This window comes from Homalodisca vitripennis, chromosome 2 (assembly GCF_021130785.1).
Source record: "Homalodisca vitripennis isolate AUS2020 chromosome 2, UT_GWSS_2.1, whole genome shotgun sequence".
Taxonomy (NCBI): Eukaryota; Metazoa; Arthropoda; class Insecta; order Hemiptera; family Cicadellidae; genus Homalodisca; species Homalodisca vitripennis.
The window spans coordinates 78019730-78038899 of record NC_060208.1 but is presented as its reverse complement, the minus strand read 5'-3'; the positions used below and the strand labels follow the sequence as shown (position 1 = coordinate 78038899).

Sequence of the window (19170 nt, the reverse complement as noted above, 5' to 3'; positions counted from 1 at the left end):
ACATTCCAATTATACCAACTGGAAAAGTAAAATTGTGCATTTGTTTTCGAGCCACGTTGGTTTTACTCGGTTTTAAACGTTTCTTTGGTTTTCGTGTGATATTAATAGGTAATTAGGTAAGTTGACATATTACATTTTACCAATTAATTACCCGAGTAATACTTAGTATATGTGTATTTATCAGTATTATTTGTAGACTATACAGTATAAAGTACTGATATATTGGTATTTTCGATCTTCCAAGCTATGAAAATTGCATCAATATTATTTTTTAATTAATTCAAATTATTAGACACGTAAGGAGGCATATTTTACTTATTCATTTTTTTGCATGCAATTGTTATTCTGAGCTATTTGAAATTTTATTTGGTTTTGTATGTAATAATAGTGCAAAAATATCTAAATATTACATTATTGGTTAGTAAAATTTCAAAAATATACTTGTAGCAAATTTGTATATTTTGATGTAGTTATACATTGAATTTGAGATATATGCGAATCCAGCTGATAACAAGACGTTTTGTAATTGGAGGGAAATTTTAGCACTGGTAGTGAATAGCCATTTTGTGTGAAACTGAAACTTGTGTTTCTGTTGAATCGTTAAGGTTAAGTGAGAGTGTAGTATATTTAAATTATAATCACGTTTGCATAAATTTTCAATATATTTGAAGTGAACCAGCGTTCTTGTTGTCAAAGGTATGATAACTATTTTAAATATCTTTTTTTATCCCTTTAGGAATTGTTTTGAAACGTTTTTGGCATAGCCCTAGGAATGCAACTACTGAGGGGAAGAACGTCTAGGTCCAAGGTTGCAATAGTTATTGTTTGAAGACATTTCTTTAATCGTGAGTTAGTGTGCGTAACTTTTATGTTTGTTGTTATTCCATTTAACATTAATATGTTGTTGCTAAAGAGTTCAGTATACTATGATCTATCTAAAGTCTCATTATGCTTAACTTTGTTTTTCCTCCATTGTGCCTTGGGCTATTTTATGAGGTTGTAAAACTTAATATTATAAATAAGCTCTAACAACCTCAAAATTGTTTGTAACAAATGTTCAATTTAAAATATAACAAAAAATAGAAGAGCTGTCTTTAGCAGGTATTAGTATCATAATTAAAAGTTTTTAACCTCCAAGATACTGTGTAGCCTATGGGTAGCGAAAAGGGAGGTAAATCATACATTATGAATGTAATAATATTTTATTTTAAATAGTACTTAGTTTATGTCATTAGCTAATAATTCACAAGCCAAATTTAATGCGAGTACTAAACATCAATTTAGGTAATTTAACTTACAATAATGTTTTTTAAAATACAACTAGGCCTATTGTGATTTTTTTATTTTATTTTTATTTTATTTTCACTTCCAACGGCAAATCCATTATACAATTTCCATATCTTAATCTAAATAACTTAAACATACAAATAATAAATATAAAAAACTTACCAGGCTACGATTTACAATAAGAAATTAAATACATTGATATTAATATATATTGATCTGAACTCTATGCGCAAAAATGATCACTGATTTACTAGAAAACTCCGGTTCTGACAAAATGCTCAAGCATATAATCAACTGGTCATAATAGACCAATAATATATTCAATAATTTTATAAGTTTTGTCACAACCAATCAGTTACTATACAATTTATATATTGTGATGAGCCTAAGTTACACGTTAATGGAAACTGTTATAATATATATTAAATTTTAGTACTGTATTACTAAGAAATTATTATTTAGACCTTCTCATTAAAATTAATTATTTCTAATCATAACTACTTAAGTGATTTTTTACACAAATGTGCTAACAGCAATTGATCTTTATGGTTTTATGCTTCAAACATCCCTTGCACATTGCAATAATATTTAGTTAAGTAGGCATTGACTGTAATAAGCAAATAATGTGAGCTAAACATTCTTTTGAAGATGAGGGGGTGTATATTTCGTTTAGGAACATACAATGATTTGCACTAAAGATTGTTCAGAACTCGTTCTATAGTAATGTTTTAATGTTTAATGCACAGGAAACATTTAAGCTAGAATGGGGAACATAAAATACTGTAAGGCTGTTACAGCGGGAAGAGGAATTTATGGTGGTTGGTTAAACAAATATAATTTACTTTAGCCATGTTAACTAAAATAATCTAAAATCACTTTTAAATAACAATTTCCGGTACTTTGGGATTATACCGACCACACCAGTATGAAGAACACAAAAATAGAAATTTATAGAAACAAACATGATAGAACGAAAAAACAACTCTTCAATTACAAAATTACAAACTTACAAGCATTTCCAGGTATTGTGATCGGTATTGTTGTCGCTGTTATCTTATCTTTCTCGAGAATCCTGATTACGGCAGGCCGCGCGGCATCACGTGATTTGCACGGTACATAATTGCCTTTCCATTTCAATTCAATTTATATTTCTGATTAGCCCCTCTAGAATTTGATATTTTACTGATAGGTACTATCTCGAGGGATGTTTTTCTTTCGTTTCGACATCATCAGCGCGGGGCAGCACCGAAGGTGCTGTCGAAGCCCGCGCTGATGGCCGGAGGCACTCGCATTGGGTGGCGGAATGTGATCAAGAATAAAAACAAGTTTTGAGTGTTTTTTTTAATAAAGAGTTTAGTTTGGTAAATGTTTGTTTTTGTTAAATTTTTGTGTTTGGAGAAATGTAGAGGTAAAACACGAAAGTACAACAAAGCGATGCACCAGCTGAACGGGCGGCGAGGCTCTGCAATCACGTTATCTACTAGACGCTCGACTTTGACCTCTGTCTGAGGATGGGGAGGGGTTTGCGATAAGACAATTCCTGTTTTATACTGACGAAATAGTCTTCTACGCTAATCTAGTAATCAGTAGAAGCAAAATGTTAAATAACGATTCATGTCTGGGTGTGGTCGGTATAATCCCAAAGTACCCAATTTCCTATAATAGTATACTTGGATTTTCAGAAATAATTTTTACTGAAAAACCATAGCCTATATTGCAAACAATTTATTAACATATTCTAAATTAGTTATGTCTCAATTAGTTAATTGATTTAGGGGACCGTAGGAATTGAGGTGTTTGGGTGGAGGAATTGACAAATTAAGGAGGTGATAACAGGGTTACCAGAATTAAGACATTAAGAAAGGACAGAGAGTTTGAGCTGGGAAAATAGATTTTCAAACTTTGCAGAGGATAATTTGAGAGTTTTCATTACTCTCATCTTAGGTTTTTCGTCAATATGTCTTGAATAATTTATTCTATCCCTATGATGAAGTTTATTTTTCATTTTCTCTATTATTTTGATGAGAGAAGCAGCCAATACTTATTATTTTATTGTTATTATTGAACGGTTCAATGTATTACCCAACTTCGATATTATATAACAATGTACACTATAAGAATAATTATCATACATTAAGAAAACTAATACATTACAATTCTTAATTACATGAATTTAATAACAACATTAAAAATATCAATACTATCTTAGGCCTATGCCTACTTATCAGAGAAACTTTACAATATTTATAGCCAACCTGGATAGCAGTGAGCTACTGCTTTTTTGTAAAGTGGAGGAGAGGATTCTCCCCATTAGTTTTACCAGGAGCCAAACTCACATCTTGAAGCCACTTGAAACAAATCTTGTTACTTTAAAGAGAAATTATCTCATAATTTCCTCACATTCATTGCCATTTTCGAATGCTCCAAAAGTTAGTCAATAAACAATTCTATCTGTTTATTGTTAATATTAAATATTATTGCAATTACTAATTTGAAATCGTATTAAGTTTAATAAACAGTAATACTGAACTAATCATTGAACATTCAATAAAACGACCAAATAACGAGTGTAGACCACTTATTATTAAATCTACCCTATTTTGGTCTTGTTTGCCATTGCGCAACTTCATTGGACATCTGAGTGTTGATTTAATTTTTTAATTTCCTGATAAGTGACATTACTCTGGCCTTCTCTTTTGTGGTTTTTGGTGTAGATTAGTTTGATATTTTACTGTGTGTATAATATATGTGCAAGTTCTATATAAATTAATAAAATCATTATGTCTGATTGGACAGAAAAGATATCCTAACATAGAAAAAATACCATTCAAACACAGTAAACAAGGACAGAAAAGATATCCTAACATAGAAAAAATACCATTCAAACACAGTAAACATAAATTTTTCAGTATTGCACTTTTTTAATTAGTCTATAATATTCAATGCCCTAATCTTTGGATATTTTTGACTACAGAAGATAATTTCTCCTGTGTTTGGATGATAAATTAATTCCATGATTTAAATTATATTTCTCAAAATAAAATATTACGTGTATGTGATGTTTAATTATACTGTATACAGGTTTTCCAAAGACTTGTTAGTCTGTTCGTGAAACTGAAAATGTACAACTGGAACACAACAAAGGGAAAGAGCTCAGTAGGCCTGTAAAGGATGATAAGGCACCAGACATTTTGGCTGCGGTTCAGCTCAAACCATGCAACTCATCTAGAAGAGTGGCTTCCGAAGCAGAAATTTGCCAACGATCAGTACTCAGGATCCTTAACCCTGAAACTGACCATCATTTTTCCCCCAAAATGGCAGGCACCTATCGCCATTTTGGAAGGGGGTTTTAAAATGTTTATTACTGCTCATCTATTTTTCAAGATACAGACATTTAAATATATCAGTGTTTTAAGAAATAAATGTACTTTACAACAAAATAATTAAATATTTAATCATTTGAATTTTACTTTTTAAAATAAATTAAATGACATGTAAAAAAGTAATAATGAATTTTTCCCCAATTTATAGCTTCCTCACAGCCAATGTAAAATTTATATTAATAAATCCAAAATATACAAAAGTTTTTTTCATATATTTAAATCACAAATTATCCAAAAAAATATTTTAGTAAAAGAATTCTTTTGGTACTTTTAAAATATATATTTATAAAAAACTACAAAATTTGCAAAAATATCTTATTGCATTATTTTTTTATGTAATTATGATAGTTTGGATTCTATTAGATCAATTCATTTATTAACATGTAATTATGTCTTGAAGAAAAAAGTATTTATAGAAGTTTATGTTAGCCTATATAACTTTTACACTAAACATTAAAATAAACTCCAAACCTTTTTTAGGTATCAATTTTGTTTTAATTCAAAAATTATTTATAAGTATATAGAAAATACATCTATTCAAGTTTACAAAAATGTACAACAATTTTTTTATCTTTATTATTTTCAAAGTCAGTAGAATTAGGCACGATTAATTCACTAGGCCTTGGTTTTTCCAAGTCAGATAAAACTTCATCCATACCTACCAAACTACGATTGTCTTTTTATTTACTACGCAGTACATTCTTATTGCAACTACTGTTCAAATTAACACCCTTTGAGAAAAGTACGATAAACTATTTACTCAACATTTAAAATATTGTACTTATATTAACATAGGCTAACCTGTAATTCCACAAAGATTCAATCAATTTACACAAACTTCCACATTTTCACTTCACTTACTTATAAAACATTACACAAACATTATTTATACACTCTAAACAATTTAAAATATAAAGATACAGATAATAAATCAACACTAGTATTAACAATGGTGTAATAACAACCGAGAAATCACTATGGCAACCAGACAATGCGTAATTCTTATCTACTGAGTCCGTGATTGTGTACCAGAACAAAAACAAAACACTAGTTCAACGTCTTTAGTGACGATACTGTTGCTTAGAGAAGTTCTTCTTTGTTTTGATATGACTTTAACAACTTCCAGACGATAACGTAAAAAAGAAATAAAATCAACTTTAAAGAAGGTATTTTCAACGCATTAGGCATTTTGGGATTTTACAAAACATAACCTTTTCAAACAACTATTGTATAAACATATATTTGCTTACAGGCTATTGTAATGATGTTCTTGAAAGCCAAGACTATACTCTTTTCAATAATAACACACACGATCGTGTAGAACGTTAACTCTTGACGGAGAATTTTGACAAACATACAGTAATTTTTGCGTGTTCAGAAATGACGTGAACATATCGCAATCGGAAATGTGAATCTCCAATTTTAAAATTCTTTAATGATAAATTTATAAGTGTAGAATTTTTTTAAGGTATAATATGAAATCTTGGATCTTTATCTTTAAATTTACGTATGTTTTAGTTCAAATAAAGAAAAAATAGACTTGTTATGAGAGATCATATTACAACATAGTTAATGCATCGAAAATAGCTAAGTGCCATTTGAAAATGTGGTTAATACTTCGATAATCGCTTAAAGTCAGTTGCAGGGTTAAGGGCGATAAAATGCACAGATACCAGATTTCACTACATCAAGAACTACATGGATATGACTGCCTCCTAAGAATGAAATTTTGTTTGTGGGCCTATGGTAAAATGCAAGAACATGAATATTTTTGTGCACGGTTTTATGGTGCGGTGAAGCAAACTTGTGGATCATTGGAGAGGTAAATCATCACAACATGAGATTCTGAGCTTTTGATCTCACTAGATGCGAGAGATAGATAACCAAAAATATTGGACCCTCAACACTTTATGGTAATTAATGGTATACTGCTTTATTAATGGTAACCAAATTGTAGGTCGATTTTTTTTAAGGACACTTGGATGGAAATATGTAACACAACTGGTCCTCATCAATTACTTGCCTAATTGTTGAATGTTCCCAAACAAACTATCCTAGAAGTGTATTTCATGCACAGTGGAGCGCCAGCCCACTACTCCGAAGTGAAAATTAGTATTTTTTACACCATTTCTTAACTATCCAAGATAAAGCCAAACTTTAAATGACAAAATTTTAGTTTTTAACAAAGCTATTGATAGGTGTGATGAAAGTATAGCTTGCTATTTGAATTTTTTAAGTTTTGCAAGTTTGAAATATCGTAGATTTAATATATTTAAAAAACATTGAAAATTTGCTGAAAAGTGACAACTGTAATATATTTTCAGGAAGCGTGCTTTTTTTGGTAACTTTGCATAAAAATTTAGATTTGCTAAAAATGTTACTATGAGGAAACAGTAAAACCTATTGAAACCTAACAGCTTTCACATTTTGAACTACTCTATATACAATAAACGAAATAAATTAAAACTTTTTTCCAAAATTATCAGTGAATAGAGTCCTCTAAAATGAGGTATGGCTTAACCTACCTTTTTACATTTGAAAATATTTAAAAACTACCTTTATGTATTCAAAAGTTCCATTAGGGATATTTTTGGGCTTGAAAAATTATTTTCCCAAATTCTTTGGGATCATAATATGGGAAGAAATAAGATATGTTTCTCGGATCAGCCGCTATACATCGCAGACGGGTGGTCTATCTCATCCTGTATTCCTATAGCAGCACTGGTCACACTGATAACTGGAGTCATTTGTGATTAGACCCTCTGAATTTGTATTTTAATTGTTAGATACACATAGGCTTTTTTTGTTAATTGCCAGCAGTACTGGCTGCATCATAGTTATTTAGCTGCTCCCCCATTGGTAGACAGATAGTCAAGGCGCCAGCTTATGTTATGTAAGCACTGAAAGAGGTATAGAATTTAACTTTTGATTATTGTATAGGTGTAATCAATGAATGTAAAAAACATGTCATCGCCTTCAAGGGTGGTTAAAAGAAGAGTGGGGGGTTGAAGTTGTGAAAAACCCTATTGATAATTTATCATATCTCACTTATTCTTTATGTAGTGATATTTTCTGTTTTAACCTGTTGGGGAGTACTGACGGCTATAATCTTCATCCTACCTAGTGTATACTAGAGTAAGCAAAATTATCCTTAATGAACTCCAGGGAGTAAAGAAAAAATTTTTGTTGTTTTCATTCAAAATGTATTGAAACCTTACAAAATATCATAATAATGCATTTTTTGGATCTACAACTTTATAAATTCATACATTTTGTTTTTTTTTTTAGAATTTTACAAACGTATGATAGTGTTTAAAACACGGGTACACACAAAGTGCTACTTCACATTTTGTGCACTTATAAGCAGTTTCTTTCCTTTAAGCTCACCCCGTGTTGTATTTGAACACACAAAGCAGCGTTTTAGCTTCCTTCGGCCATTTTCCCTTACTGGTAGTGGGCGGGGAAAATGGCGACCTGACAAGCGTAGCGGCTGCTGGTCCGCCCAACGGACGCGTCACAGCTGTGGCCTCTTCTCTTGGTGCAACATGTGCTTCCAGTATCTGACTGATATCGTTAATTCGGAAGTCCATGATGTGAACCTTGGCATTTGGGTTTTTTGATTCCATGTATAGCCTATAAATGGACATGGCACGAGAAAATGACAGAACATTTGGCGGCAAATCTGTGATTATGTATTCCGTTACTAGGAGCCAGCACCGTACAGCAATAATTACTTTGAACATTTCACAGTCGAAATAGTATGTAAGAACGCCACTAGAGTGCATAAACAGTTGCAATATTGATTGTTTTAGCAACCCCGGCATGGACGGTCATAACCGTCAATACTCTTTTGGGATCAAACGGCTATAACCGTCTGTACTCTTTTGGAACAACTTTCAGCTACTCCTCAACAGGTTAAATTGTTTGTAATAATACTACCAAAATTTGATGGCCAGTAAAAGTTTTTGATAAACTCAACGGTTATCATGTAAAAATTCAAAATGTAATTAAAGTGATTTGCATCCCATTAATATATTTATTTATTGATAAATATATTCTTACTCAATATAAAATTAATCTACAAAAGTAATATTATGTTTTACTTAAGTTATAAGAAGCATTTGCTTCATGTAACGCTATGCACGACGCTCTTGTAATGCTCTTGTCCTCTTTGGTTTACTAAGGTTTCAGGACGATGTGTTACTTCAATCTGAGCAACCTTATGAATGTCCAGGAGCAGCACATCATTAACCGCAAATGTTGAGATTCTGGGACACAATCATTTAATAGATCTGTTGCAATTCAATGTAGTCTATTGCAGGAGATGACTGTTGGAGTTGGTGGAGTTCACTCCCTTTTAAGTGTCAAAGGTTCTTGCTAGTCTAGACATAAAGATGTGACACCCTCTGCGTACTTTGACTGAAGAGCTGGTTTGCTGGTTAAGAGCTCGCTTCTCCTTCTTCCGAGGGAACATGACTTGGGATTAGTGCCCTAAATTCTTCCTTATGGATCTCGACAGGTGGCGGCCCCTATCCCCAACCTCACCCATAAAAAATATCACTCCGGAAGCAATGCAAAGATCCTTATAGGGCTACCTGCAATTTCCAAGCTTCTTGTTCTAAGAGAAAAACAACAAAAAACTAACCATATTTAGAGTATACTCTCATAAGGTCCTCGAAAGTCAAGTAAGGAGTTATAGAGATATCAGCCAGCTCAAAGGTCTCACGCTATTGAAAGTTTATCATAACTGGAGTGTTAGTCCTATAAGGATCTTTGTGCTGCTTCTGGATAACAAAAAACAACAAAGTTCCATAACAGTTATTAATGGTTATGTTGTTTCCTGTTCTTTAGAATAATTTTAAAATCCAAATGCTACCATTTTATATTATACTAGCAGTTACCCGCGGCTTCACACGCATTTTCCTGTTGAACACTCCTGAGATAATCGTTAGTCACTCAAAGCTATTCCAATCTCCTTATCCATGTTTGATTTAAGTTTAAAGAACAGTGTTTTGGAGTCCTGAAGTCGTAAAGTGAAACAGTTTTTATAAGATTCGTATTCCGTCCAACAATCCATGATAATTTATTGAAGTGCTCTGACGATTTCAGTAACAATAAGAGTTAGCCTTTTTATCCCAATGACAAAAGTGTATCGTCCAACTAAAAAGTTGCTGCGGTTAATATGAGTCTGTTCTGGTCGTTTAAATTCACCCCCGGTGTAATCTATATACAGTTCCACAATTGATGTATGCTGTTGCACCAACCAAAACAATGGTCTCATATGTTGGTTTCGGAATTTAACTTAGATTAAATTTTGGTGATTAAGTGATTTTGATATTTTTACTGATCAATAAATATGTATAAGGGGTATATGCTTCTAGTATAAGGGCAAGAGTGTGTTATCCCCATTTACTTTTCAATAACTACAGTAAAAATGCCAGATACTATGTTAAAGGAGCTAACCAGATTCGATTACTTTATGTGCAAACATTCTCAGCTTTATTTAATGAGGTAGTTTTTATAACAGTGTATAAATAGCATTTCCATGGCATTAGATAGATTATTGATCATTGGTGCAATCAAAATTTAAAATTAGATAATAAGTTCGTCTCTGCAATCTGCATTACACTACTGATCAAGCAGTTTACAGTAATTTAATAGTTACTAAAATTTCAATGTAAACAAATGTTTCTGCCTCTTTGATGAATTTCAGCTGAAAGTGTTAACAGCTGAAAGTATCAGTTCACTTTGTATTACGTGTTGTAGCGCAATCTGCCGGATCCAATATAGAACACTCTAACATCAACAACAATTTATAAATAAAAAATGAATTAAATAAACTATTTAAATATTTAAATCGGACCAAATCATAAATCTAAACCATTCTCGAATCCCCCTCAGCCCCACACACACAAAATTTCATCAAAATCGGTCCAGTCGTTTAGGAGGAGTTCAGTCACATACACACAAACACAAGAAATATATATATAAAGATTATTTCAAACAAAAACAAGAATAAAAAACTATAATTTAACTATCAGGTTTATTAATACTGTTTGGACACTCATTGTACTCATAGTGTGTACAATGTACATTTTAGTATCAGTGTTAATAGTGAGTAAAAATTTACCATACCATAAACATTCGGACAAGCTAATGCATGTTGAGGTTTTTTTTCTCTTTTTCATCTAAAACTTCTGTTGAACTGTCATTGCAAATAGAGATTTAAATAAATGTTGCCTCTATTTGGAGAAGATAAGTAAACAAAGACTAGCAGTGATAAGAGTTATTTGAGAGATTTTAAAAAGCAAACAAATGATTGGCTATCAGTTAGTTCCCTTCTTAATCTTTGTGGAGTTGAACTCTGATTGTTCTATTTTCACAATCTCAATATACATAACATTAAGACTGAGTGAGGAGAATATGTGTGATAGAGGGAGGACATTACCTTTAACATTTAGAGATATTATTAGGTGTATGAAACCCCTCCCTCTCCATATCCTCTAGAGCTGTTTTATGTTAATTATTTCTTAAGCCATATCCTACCATATAGAGTACATATTTTTAGTACGGGTGAATAATGAATAAGTACATTACAAATCACACGGTAAAACTGTGATAGTCTAAAAGGAACATGCTAAACTCGCCTAATTAAGAGATTAAGATTTTACTTGTTTAAGTAATCTGAAAACATCAAAACACACTTATAGGGAGCATTAGTATTACTACCATATTTTAGTAACAATGTAATGGTTATCAGAACTCCCTTCCAGTGCTCTTTTTGAATTACTTCCTTATTTTTAATAGTACAAAGTAATACAGTAAATTAATTATTCCAATGTCAGTCATCTCAGTCTAAAATTACTACTGTTTTGGATTATATCAAAGATTATCTGGTGTGTCATATGCGTTTTATGAAGTAGTATTCAAAGGTAACTGATATTTACATTTTTAATTATCTTGTATTTGACTGTGAATAAATGGAATTGGATTTTTGTGTTTGTACATTTTATAAATTATTTGTGCATATTACCATAGATGTATTGTATAATCTAGCATAATGTTATTTGCTAGTTTTTGTTCATGGTCCATAATTAAAAAAAAATATTACCCATTTATTATATTGGGCACTTTACAGCTAGTATAAGAGATTTGTTGCATCTACTTCAGTAGAGAATCAAATTTTTACTGTTAATAAGATGTTGCGTGACAAAGTTGTCTATGGTTGATTTAATTTGTGTGGTTAGCAAGTGAAATCCCATAGTAATAACCCACACACACACGGTAATACTAGTTACATAGTTACTTGATAAAAAATGTGGGTTTTTTCAGTGTAATTGAAACTTTTATGTACTGAGCAGATTATTGAATTACTGTTCTATTTAAGTTGTGTTGCGTGATTACAAAAAGGATTTGATGTTTTATCAAATATAACTTAAAGTATAATATTGCTACTTAAACTTTTGACAGTTTTTAGTAGCAATAGAAGTGGGGTACGGTAGCCTAAGCTAAGATTCAAGTGACCAACCAACCTAATAATATAGTACTTTAATAGCAAGCAGGCAGTATTGACTTTGTGTCTCCAACAGTTGGGTCAACTATACTATGCTAGAGTTAACAAGTTTGGATTGAAACTACCGCGAATGTGTATTAAATTCTCAGTCTGTATATGGTCAAATGCAACTCGCTGTGTTAAAATAGCGTAGTTCTAAAACTGCATTACTTCTTACTTTATCTTACATCAATGTTTATTTCCACGCAAACTAACATAGCTGTGTATAGTTATTCAATTGTAATGTATTAATAAATGGATCTATTTAAATTACTAAATAATAGGATATTTTAACACTGTTTTTGAATTTATTGACAAAGAATTCCTATCGTTCATATACGACCACAGTAGATTATATAAATAATATATGTTATAAGTTGACTACCTTTAAAATCGTAGTTGCTGAGGTATACAAAAATATTAATAATATCTCATGTAAATAAATTAAAATAAATATACATTTTTGAAAAAAACCAGGGAAATTAATAGTTAATTTTCTTTTATTTTCTGTTGACAGAAACAAGATTTACTCCAGAAGACCTCTGTTGAGTGCACCGAGTGGAAAAGAAGAGAACATTGGACTAAAGTATGTTCTTCAGTGCTTCTCGGGAACAGATGTGTGCATTTTGAACTTTATAGCTATTTTTGTGAACTTTAGTATTTAGTAATTTAAAGTTTAATTTACCAAAATTCCGGTCCCTGTAGCAAAAGTGGAGGGTGCCCATTCCGGCAAGTCGAGGGAGGGGAAGATGACCAAGCAGAGCCGTGGCAATGCTAGTCGGGCCCCTCGAATAAGGGGCCCAGAGCGAAATAATGTGGCAGCTAAAGGCGTTTATAATAATGCTTCATTCATGCACTCTGCCACATCCCTGGTCGGGAACACGGTCCAGATACAAACACAGAACGGTTCCATGTATGAAGGAATATTCAAAACATTCTCGACACAATTTGATGTTGTTTTAGAGGTAGCACACAAAGTGAATCCATTGGATCCAGCACAGATCAATGTTGAAAATGTAGTTGACACTTTAATTTTTAAGCCCAATGATATTATTATTATGGAAGCAATAAATGTTGATCTAGAATATGCGACAAGGGACACATTTCAAACTGACACCGCTATCAGTAAGTTCAATGGACAAATTGGTGAAAAAGAGCTGGAACCATGGGAGGAATCCACAAGCAATGGAGATGATTACGATTTGAATGGTGCGACAGTGAACGGTTGGGATGTCAACGATATGTTCAAAAAGAATGAGCAAGCTTATGGTGTAACTTCTACTTTTGACCAATCGCTGCAAGGTTATACTGTACCTTTACAAAAACAAGATACCAAAGAGTTTAAGGAAGCCGAGGCAAAAGCTGCACAGATCGCAAATGAAATAGAAAATAACCCAAATTACAAAGCGAGAATTGAATTAGAGAATGGAGATGAAGAAGAAAGGTTTGCAGCAGTCTCCCGACCAATGGACACGACTAATGATGCAAGTAAACCATATATGCCACCTGCCAAAAGGAAACACCAACAGGCTGGGAAGTTTGTAAGAAGCAATCCCCCATCACAGCCTGTAATGTCACAGCCTCCTGTAAAACCCCCTCATTCATCTTCACTTCCAAAATCACCGTTGTCTCAACATAATCCTCCACCATTCCAGCAACAACCTCCCCCTCAACCACCAGCACCAATGCGTCAACCCCCGCCAAACAAACCTCTAGTTCAATCTCCTGTAACTACAGTTCCCTCCCCGGTATCATATCCAACAAACCAGCAGCCCTTACCTCAGCGTGAGCAACGGATCAACAGACAGATGGATCAGCAGATTTCAAAATCACAGAAGCCTCCACCTGGATTGAGAACAGGCAGAGGGTATCCGCCACCAGACAATAACAGCAATATTGCTCCAAGGTATCAGACTAATGGAGATGCAGAAATGAGGAGTAGTCCTGCAACTACACCTTCAGACTCTAAACCACCACTGCCCATGCCCCACAGCACTCACGTGAGACCTCCAGGCCCTCCCATACCACACCCACAGGTTGTAGAACATCCTCTTCCTCCCAATTCACCCCAAGTGCTCTGCCACCCCCCACCATTCACAATGACTGCCCAACCTCCCATGATGCAACCTGTAGTAGAACAACGGAAATCCCCAGTTACTGATCAGCCTCCTCCTACCAATCACCGCAAACCACCTAGACCTCGTGATGACACTCTAACTGAGTTGAAAAAATTTGGCAGTGACTTTAAACTGGCTGATGTTAATACAGATGATAACAAAATGCATACAATTGTGGTGCTAAATGAACCAGAACAAGTTATGACAGAAAATAAGGAACAGAATAATGAAGTGGATAAAGTGTCTTCGACATTGAAAAAATCTACACTCAATCCTAATGCTAAAGAGTTTAAACCTTTCACTCCTCGTTCTCCGAGTACACCTACTCCTTCAAGGCCACACACACCGCAGACTCCCAATTATGGGCCGAGTCCAGCTCTGCCAAACATGGTGGTGCCGGCAACCTACGTGGTAACTGGCCAACCGACCTTCAATGCTACACCAAACCAGGGTCATCGCTACCGCAAGGTACCAATGCCTGTTTCACATCGCCCAGACCTATCACAGCAGATGCAAGTGGCTGCCGCCACTGGACAACCACTTCTCGCCCCCGTTCCCATGGGCACGCACTTCACCGTGCCTTACACTCCGCAGCGCCACCTCGCCCCCCAGTCCTACCAGCAGATGATGATGCACATGATGGCTCAGCAAGGTGGTGGAATAGTGCCTTTAGTCCCCACTTCTATCAACTACCACCACGAGTCGCCTACCCAGCAAGGCCCGCAACTGCAATACATGAGTCCCGCAGGGATGGCTCCTCCGCATCCTCATCATCTTCACCCGCACGCTCATCCAGCACCCAACACGGCCCCTTCTCCTGGGCAGACTTCTGGCTACCCTCCGTCTCCTGCCAGCAACTATCCACAGCCCTTGCCTCCACCACCGCACCCGCCTAACGCTCCACCCACTCATGCCTACCCCATCATGTGTCTGCCCACCCAGCCTGCTCCTAACGGACCCCATACTCCTCACCACATGATGGCGGCAGCGCAGCAGTACATCCATCATCACCATCAACACCCACAAGACGTCAACCAGCAGCCTCCATCCCACATTCAGGTCCTTGTTCCACACAACCAATGATGAGAGAAATAGCGCTGCAATTAGTAAATACTCATAGATCGTAAATGCTGGAATTTTCAGTTTTTATTGAGATCTTGCTGCATGGCTTCAAACCCAACCCCCTGTTACATTGAGGTAAAAAATTTATCAGAATTGGCAACGATTTATAAAGTGAATTCCCAAGTGATATTTACAAATGAATGACGTCACATCAAGTGAATGTAGAAAATTAACTGTGGAAGTTAAAATTAATTAAAAAGAGCCTAACTTAAAAACTACATTTACATAATGACAAAAACACAAGAATCCAAGCAAAAGCAAGTCTTTTATTTTTTATCAGAAAAGGCTATATATATATTTATTTAAAATGTTGCTTTATCATGTAACAAACAACAATTATATGTCGAGATCTGCAAAGTTCTTTTAAAGTTGAAAAATAGTTTATATTCTGATGAGTAAATAACATTTTAAACTTTAACTTATTAGAAATAAATAATGATTTATATTCAGCCTCAAAGCCATAAAATCTAGTGTGGAATTTGTTGTAATTACTAAAGATTTATGAAATATAACTTGGGAATAAATACAACAGTATTAAGTTAGGCCATGTTACCATCCACAGGGACATTGTCCATTCTTTAGTTTGTATCTTGTTGAGGTCAAACAACGATTATGTGTATTGTACTCTTATTACAAGAAGAAGCAATAAATGGTGTAAAATTTTTTTAAAGTTAAAAAGTTATTTTTTCAAAAGGCATTGTCTGAATATTCTTAATATAATGCATTGCCTTTATATTAGCTTGACAATCATTTCAAAATGTTTTATTGGCAAAGAATTGATGCCATGCAATAAATAAAATAATTCATCATCTCTGTTAAAACAAAATGGCTCTTATATAAGCAAAGTTGTATTAAAATTCACATACTCTTCCTTTTTTATTACTTGAATGCAGCTGAATTAAAACCAGAGATGGTTGATGTCATTTTGACAAAATTGTAATGAATTCCCTCTCCTTTACCCCCTCAAAAGCAAAACAACAACAAATAATCTAAGTTGTATTTATATATCCTTAAAATTATTTTTCTTGTAGTTTTGTTATCTTCTGTGGTTGTTATAATATTTTTACTGTACTTTGTATTATTTTGTTTGTAATTACTTTCAAAAAATTTTTAGTAAATTTTGATAATTAAATGAATTAATAAAATGTTGGTAACTGTAAACACATATATACATGCTTACATAAGCTAACAACCGTCAAGATATATGATGGATTTGTTGTAATAAAACATAATTTAATCAATGATTTTAAATTTATTATTTCATTATTGTTAACTTCAACACTATTGTTTAATGTTAAAAAAAGAAACAGTAAAACCTATTTATTATGTATAGTTTTTGTATTAAATAATTTCAGCAGAATTGTATTTTCAGTAATCAGGACGTTTTCACTGAACTTTTATTTTGCTGAAATGTGTTTTGAAATACATTAATTCAAAGTCAAATTTAGCATGTATATTTTGTAAAAGGTTTTGTAATTGAAAGTATAATATTAAAGTTAATCTTGAAATAAAATTTAAAAACCATTGTTAAAAGACAGTGTTTACTTTATTATAATTACTAAGCCAAGTAAAATATTTAATACCGTTTTTATACAGAGTTACAACTAATTTGAATTAATTCTTTAGGGAACATAACACTCTAAGATTGATCAAATATCCAAGTTAAGTAATAAATAAAATATTGTCTTTATATACATTAATGTTTTACAGAAACTGTAGTTTTTACAAATTCACTTAATTTGAATAGATAACAAAATCCATAATTTGGGTCTTAAATTAAATTAAATTTTTAGAGCTGTTGCACTTTTCCACTATTTAATATGAGTCTTTATATATTTAACTAAACTATCTTACTTTTTGTTAGACTCAAATAGGTATATAATAAATAATTGTTATACAGACATAGGCTATTGTGCATTTGATATGTTTAAAAATACTAACTGGGGATTAATTTCCATTAAGCTTATGAGAATTCAATAACCGAGCATATACAACAAGTCATGGTGGTTAATGTCTATAATGAGACTAGAAATATTTCTTGTTGACTGGAAAACTGGCTATTATGTGATAGTTAAACTGCATAAACTTCTCTGTCTTCTTAAGTAAGGCTTATTTTATATATATGTTTGTGATAAAAGTAGACTAGATATTTGTAAAAGCTATAAGCAACCAAGTTTTGACATTTTTTACTTTGCGCAGTTACCAAAAATGTCTCTTTCAAACATTCTGGTCACTAAATTTCTGATTACAGTTATTTTTGTAAGCTTTGTACAAACTCCATTCAGTAGGCTTTATTTTTTATTTCCTGCAGTTATGTAACATAAACTTTTGAAGGGCCTACGTAATATTCTGCAGAACATTATAATACCATTATATTTATTGTCAATTAGTGTACAAGTATATAAATACAATAATACTATCGTTCGTTATTGCGAGGTGTGATGTTTCAGACATTACTAAGAGAATTTTACAAACAATGAAACAAAAAATTAAATACACATTGAATATGAAGTGAGCACATTGTACGGTACAGGTATATAAGTGTTTGGTCCTCCGTGTAAACATACCAGTATTGGTAACAGGTAATACAGCCATATTATGTTGGTGATACATTTTGATAAATAATTTTAGATACATTGTTAATTTATACATACAATTTATGTATATATCATCTCGAGCATATACCTACATGAGTCCACTTTGACATGAATAACTAACTTGATTTCAAGAATAAATTCATATTTATTAAAATTTTGTCACCATGAATTGAAACTTACACATTTTACTTAGCTGCAGTAAAAAGATTTTTATTGACTTAAACAGATTGAAAACGTTCAGATAAACTTAGGGAGTTTTCAAAAACTTGTAATATTGAGCTTTTTAATGTTTTGTTAATTTATTTATTACATATTAAGAACCGCCATTTTATATTTGTGTTATGTGGTAAATTTTTGTGAATCTACAATAATGCATAGTTACTTGCTATATATATAATGTTTTATAACCTTTTCATGTTTCTTTTCTTTATTGTTTTGTATTGTTTGTTACCTTTTTTTACATAACTGTATTCCATAGTGGTATTCTTAATAAGCTGAACAGTGAAAGTGCAACAGCTTAAATAAATAAAACAATTCAATCTGTAAAACTTAACGTTATTGTTTAATGGAATAGCATAAAGTTTTAAGCTTATATTTTTAAGATGTGAATCCATTGATTTATTAAGTTAAATTAATACAATAATGTTACAATGCCAGTTAAAAAACCATAACATCATGGTTAACAAACCACATACACATACATGATATTGTCTTTTTAATCTTGGAAATTATTATATAAAATGTATTTTTACTTACTATAAAAACTGTATTGATAGTGCAAAGTTTATTTCAGGCTTTGTTTAACCAAATCCCTGTTTTGACCTTGCATTGTTATTTTTCTTGTATTAAATATAAAAATATTTAAAGTTGTTGTTTTGTAATCGTTGTTTCATTTCTTGTACCTGTTTTGTTTTTGAAACTATTTTCATTCAATGGATATTTATGTATTAATTTAATATTAACATTGAAATTTCAAAGTATAATTACTAGCAATGAGGTGAGTAAAGGAACCCAAAATGGATGTAGAAGAATTTGTGGGCAGTTTCCTTCTTGTGACATTGCCAGATGTTTCCACAAGTTACTAGCTTTTCACAAACACCAAGGTGTTTATG

The 19170-nt window shown here is 32.6% G+C and overlaps 1 protein-coding gene across 3 annotated transcripts; it reads left to right on the top strand.

The window, feature by feature from the left end:
• The first annotated feature begins 558 nt into the window (after positions 1 to 558).
• LOC124354214 (ataxin-2-like protein) lies at positions 559 to 18939 on the top strand. Of its 3 annotated transcripts, none has more exons than XR_006921665.1 (2): positions 559 to 696; positions 4369 to 4870. XR_006921665.1 is itself a non-coding variant. In XM_046804504.1 (2 exons), exon 2 carries the CDS (start codon positions 12972 to 12974, stop codon positions 15420 to 15422), a length of 2451 nt encoding a protein of 816 aa, XP_046660460.1. In that variant the 5' UTR covers positions 559 to 696; positions 12740 to 12971; the 3' UTR covers positions 15423 to 18939. The 3 variants fall into 3 exon arrangements, 2 of the variants coding, with proteins under 2 accessions (XP_046660460.1, XP_046660461.1); XM_046804504.1 differs by lacking the exon at positions 4369 to 4870 and adding an exon at positions 12740 to 18939; XM_046804505.1 differs by lacking the exons at positions 559 to 696; positions 4369 to 4870 and adding exons at positions 838 to 855; positions 12740 to 18939.
• Positions 18940 to 19170: the final 231 nt, after the last annotated feature.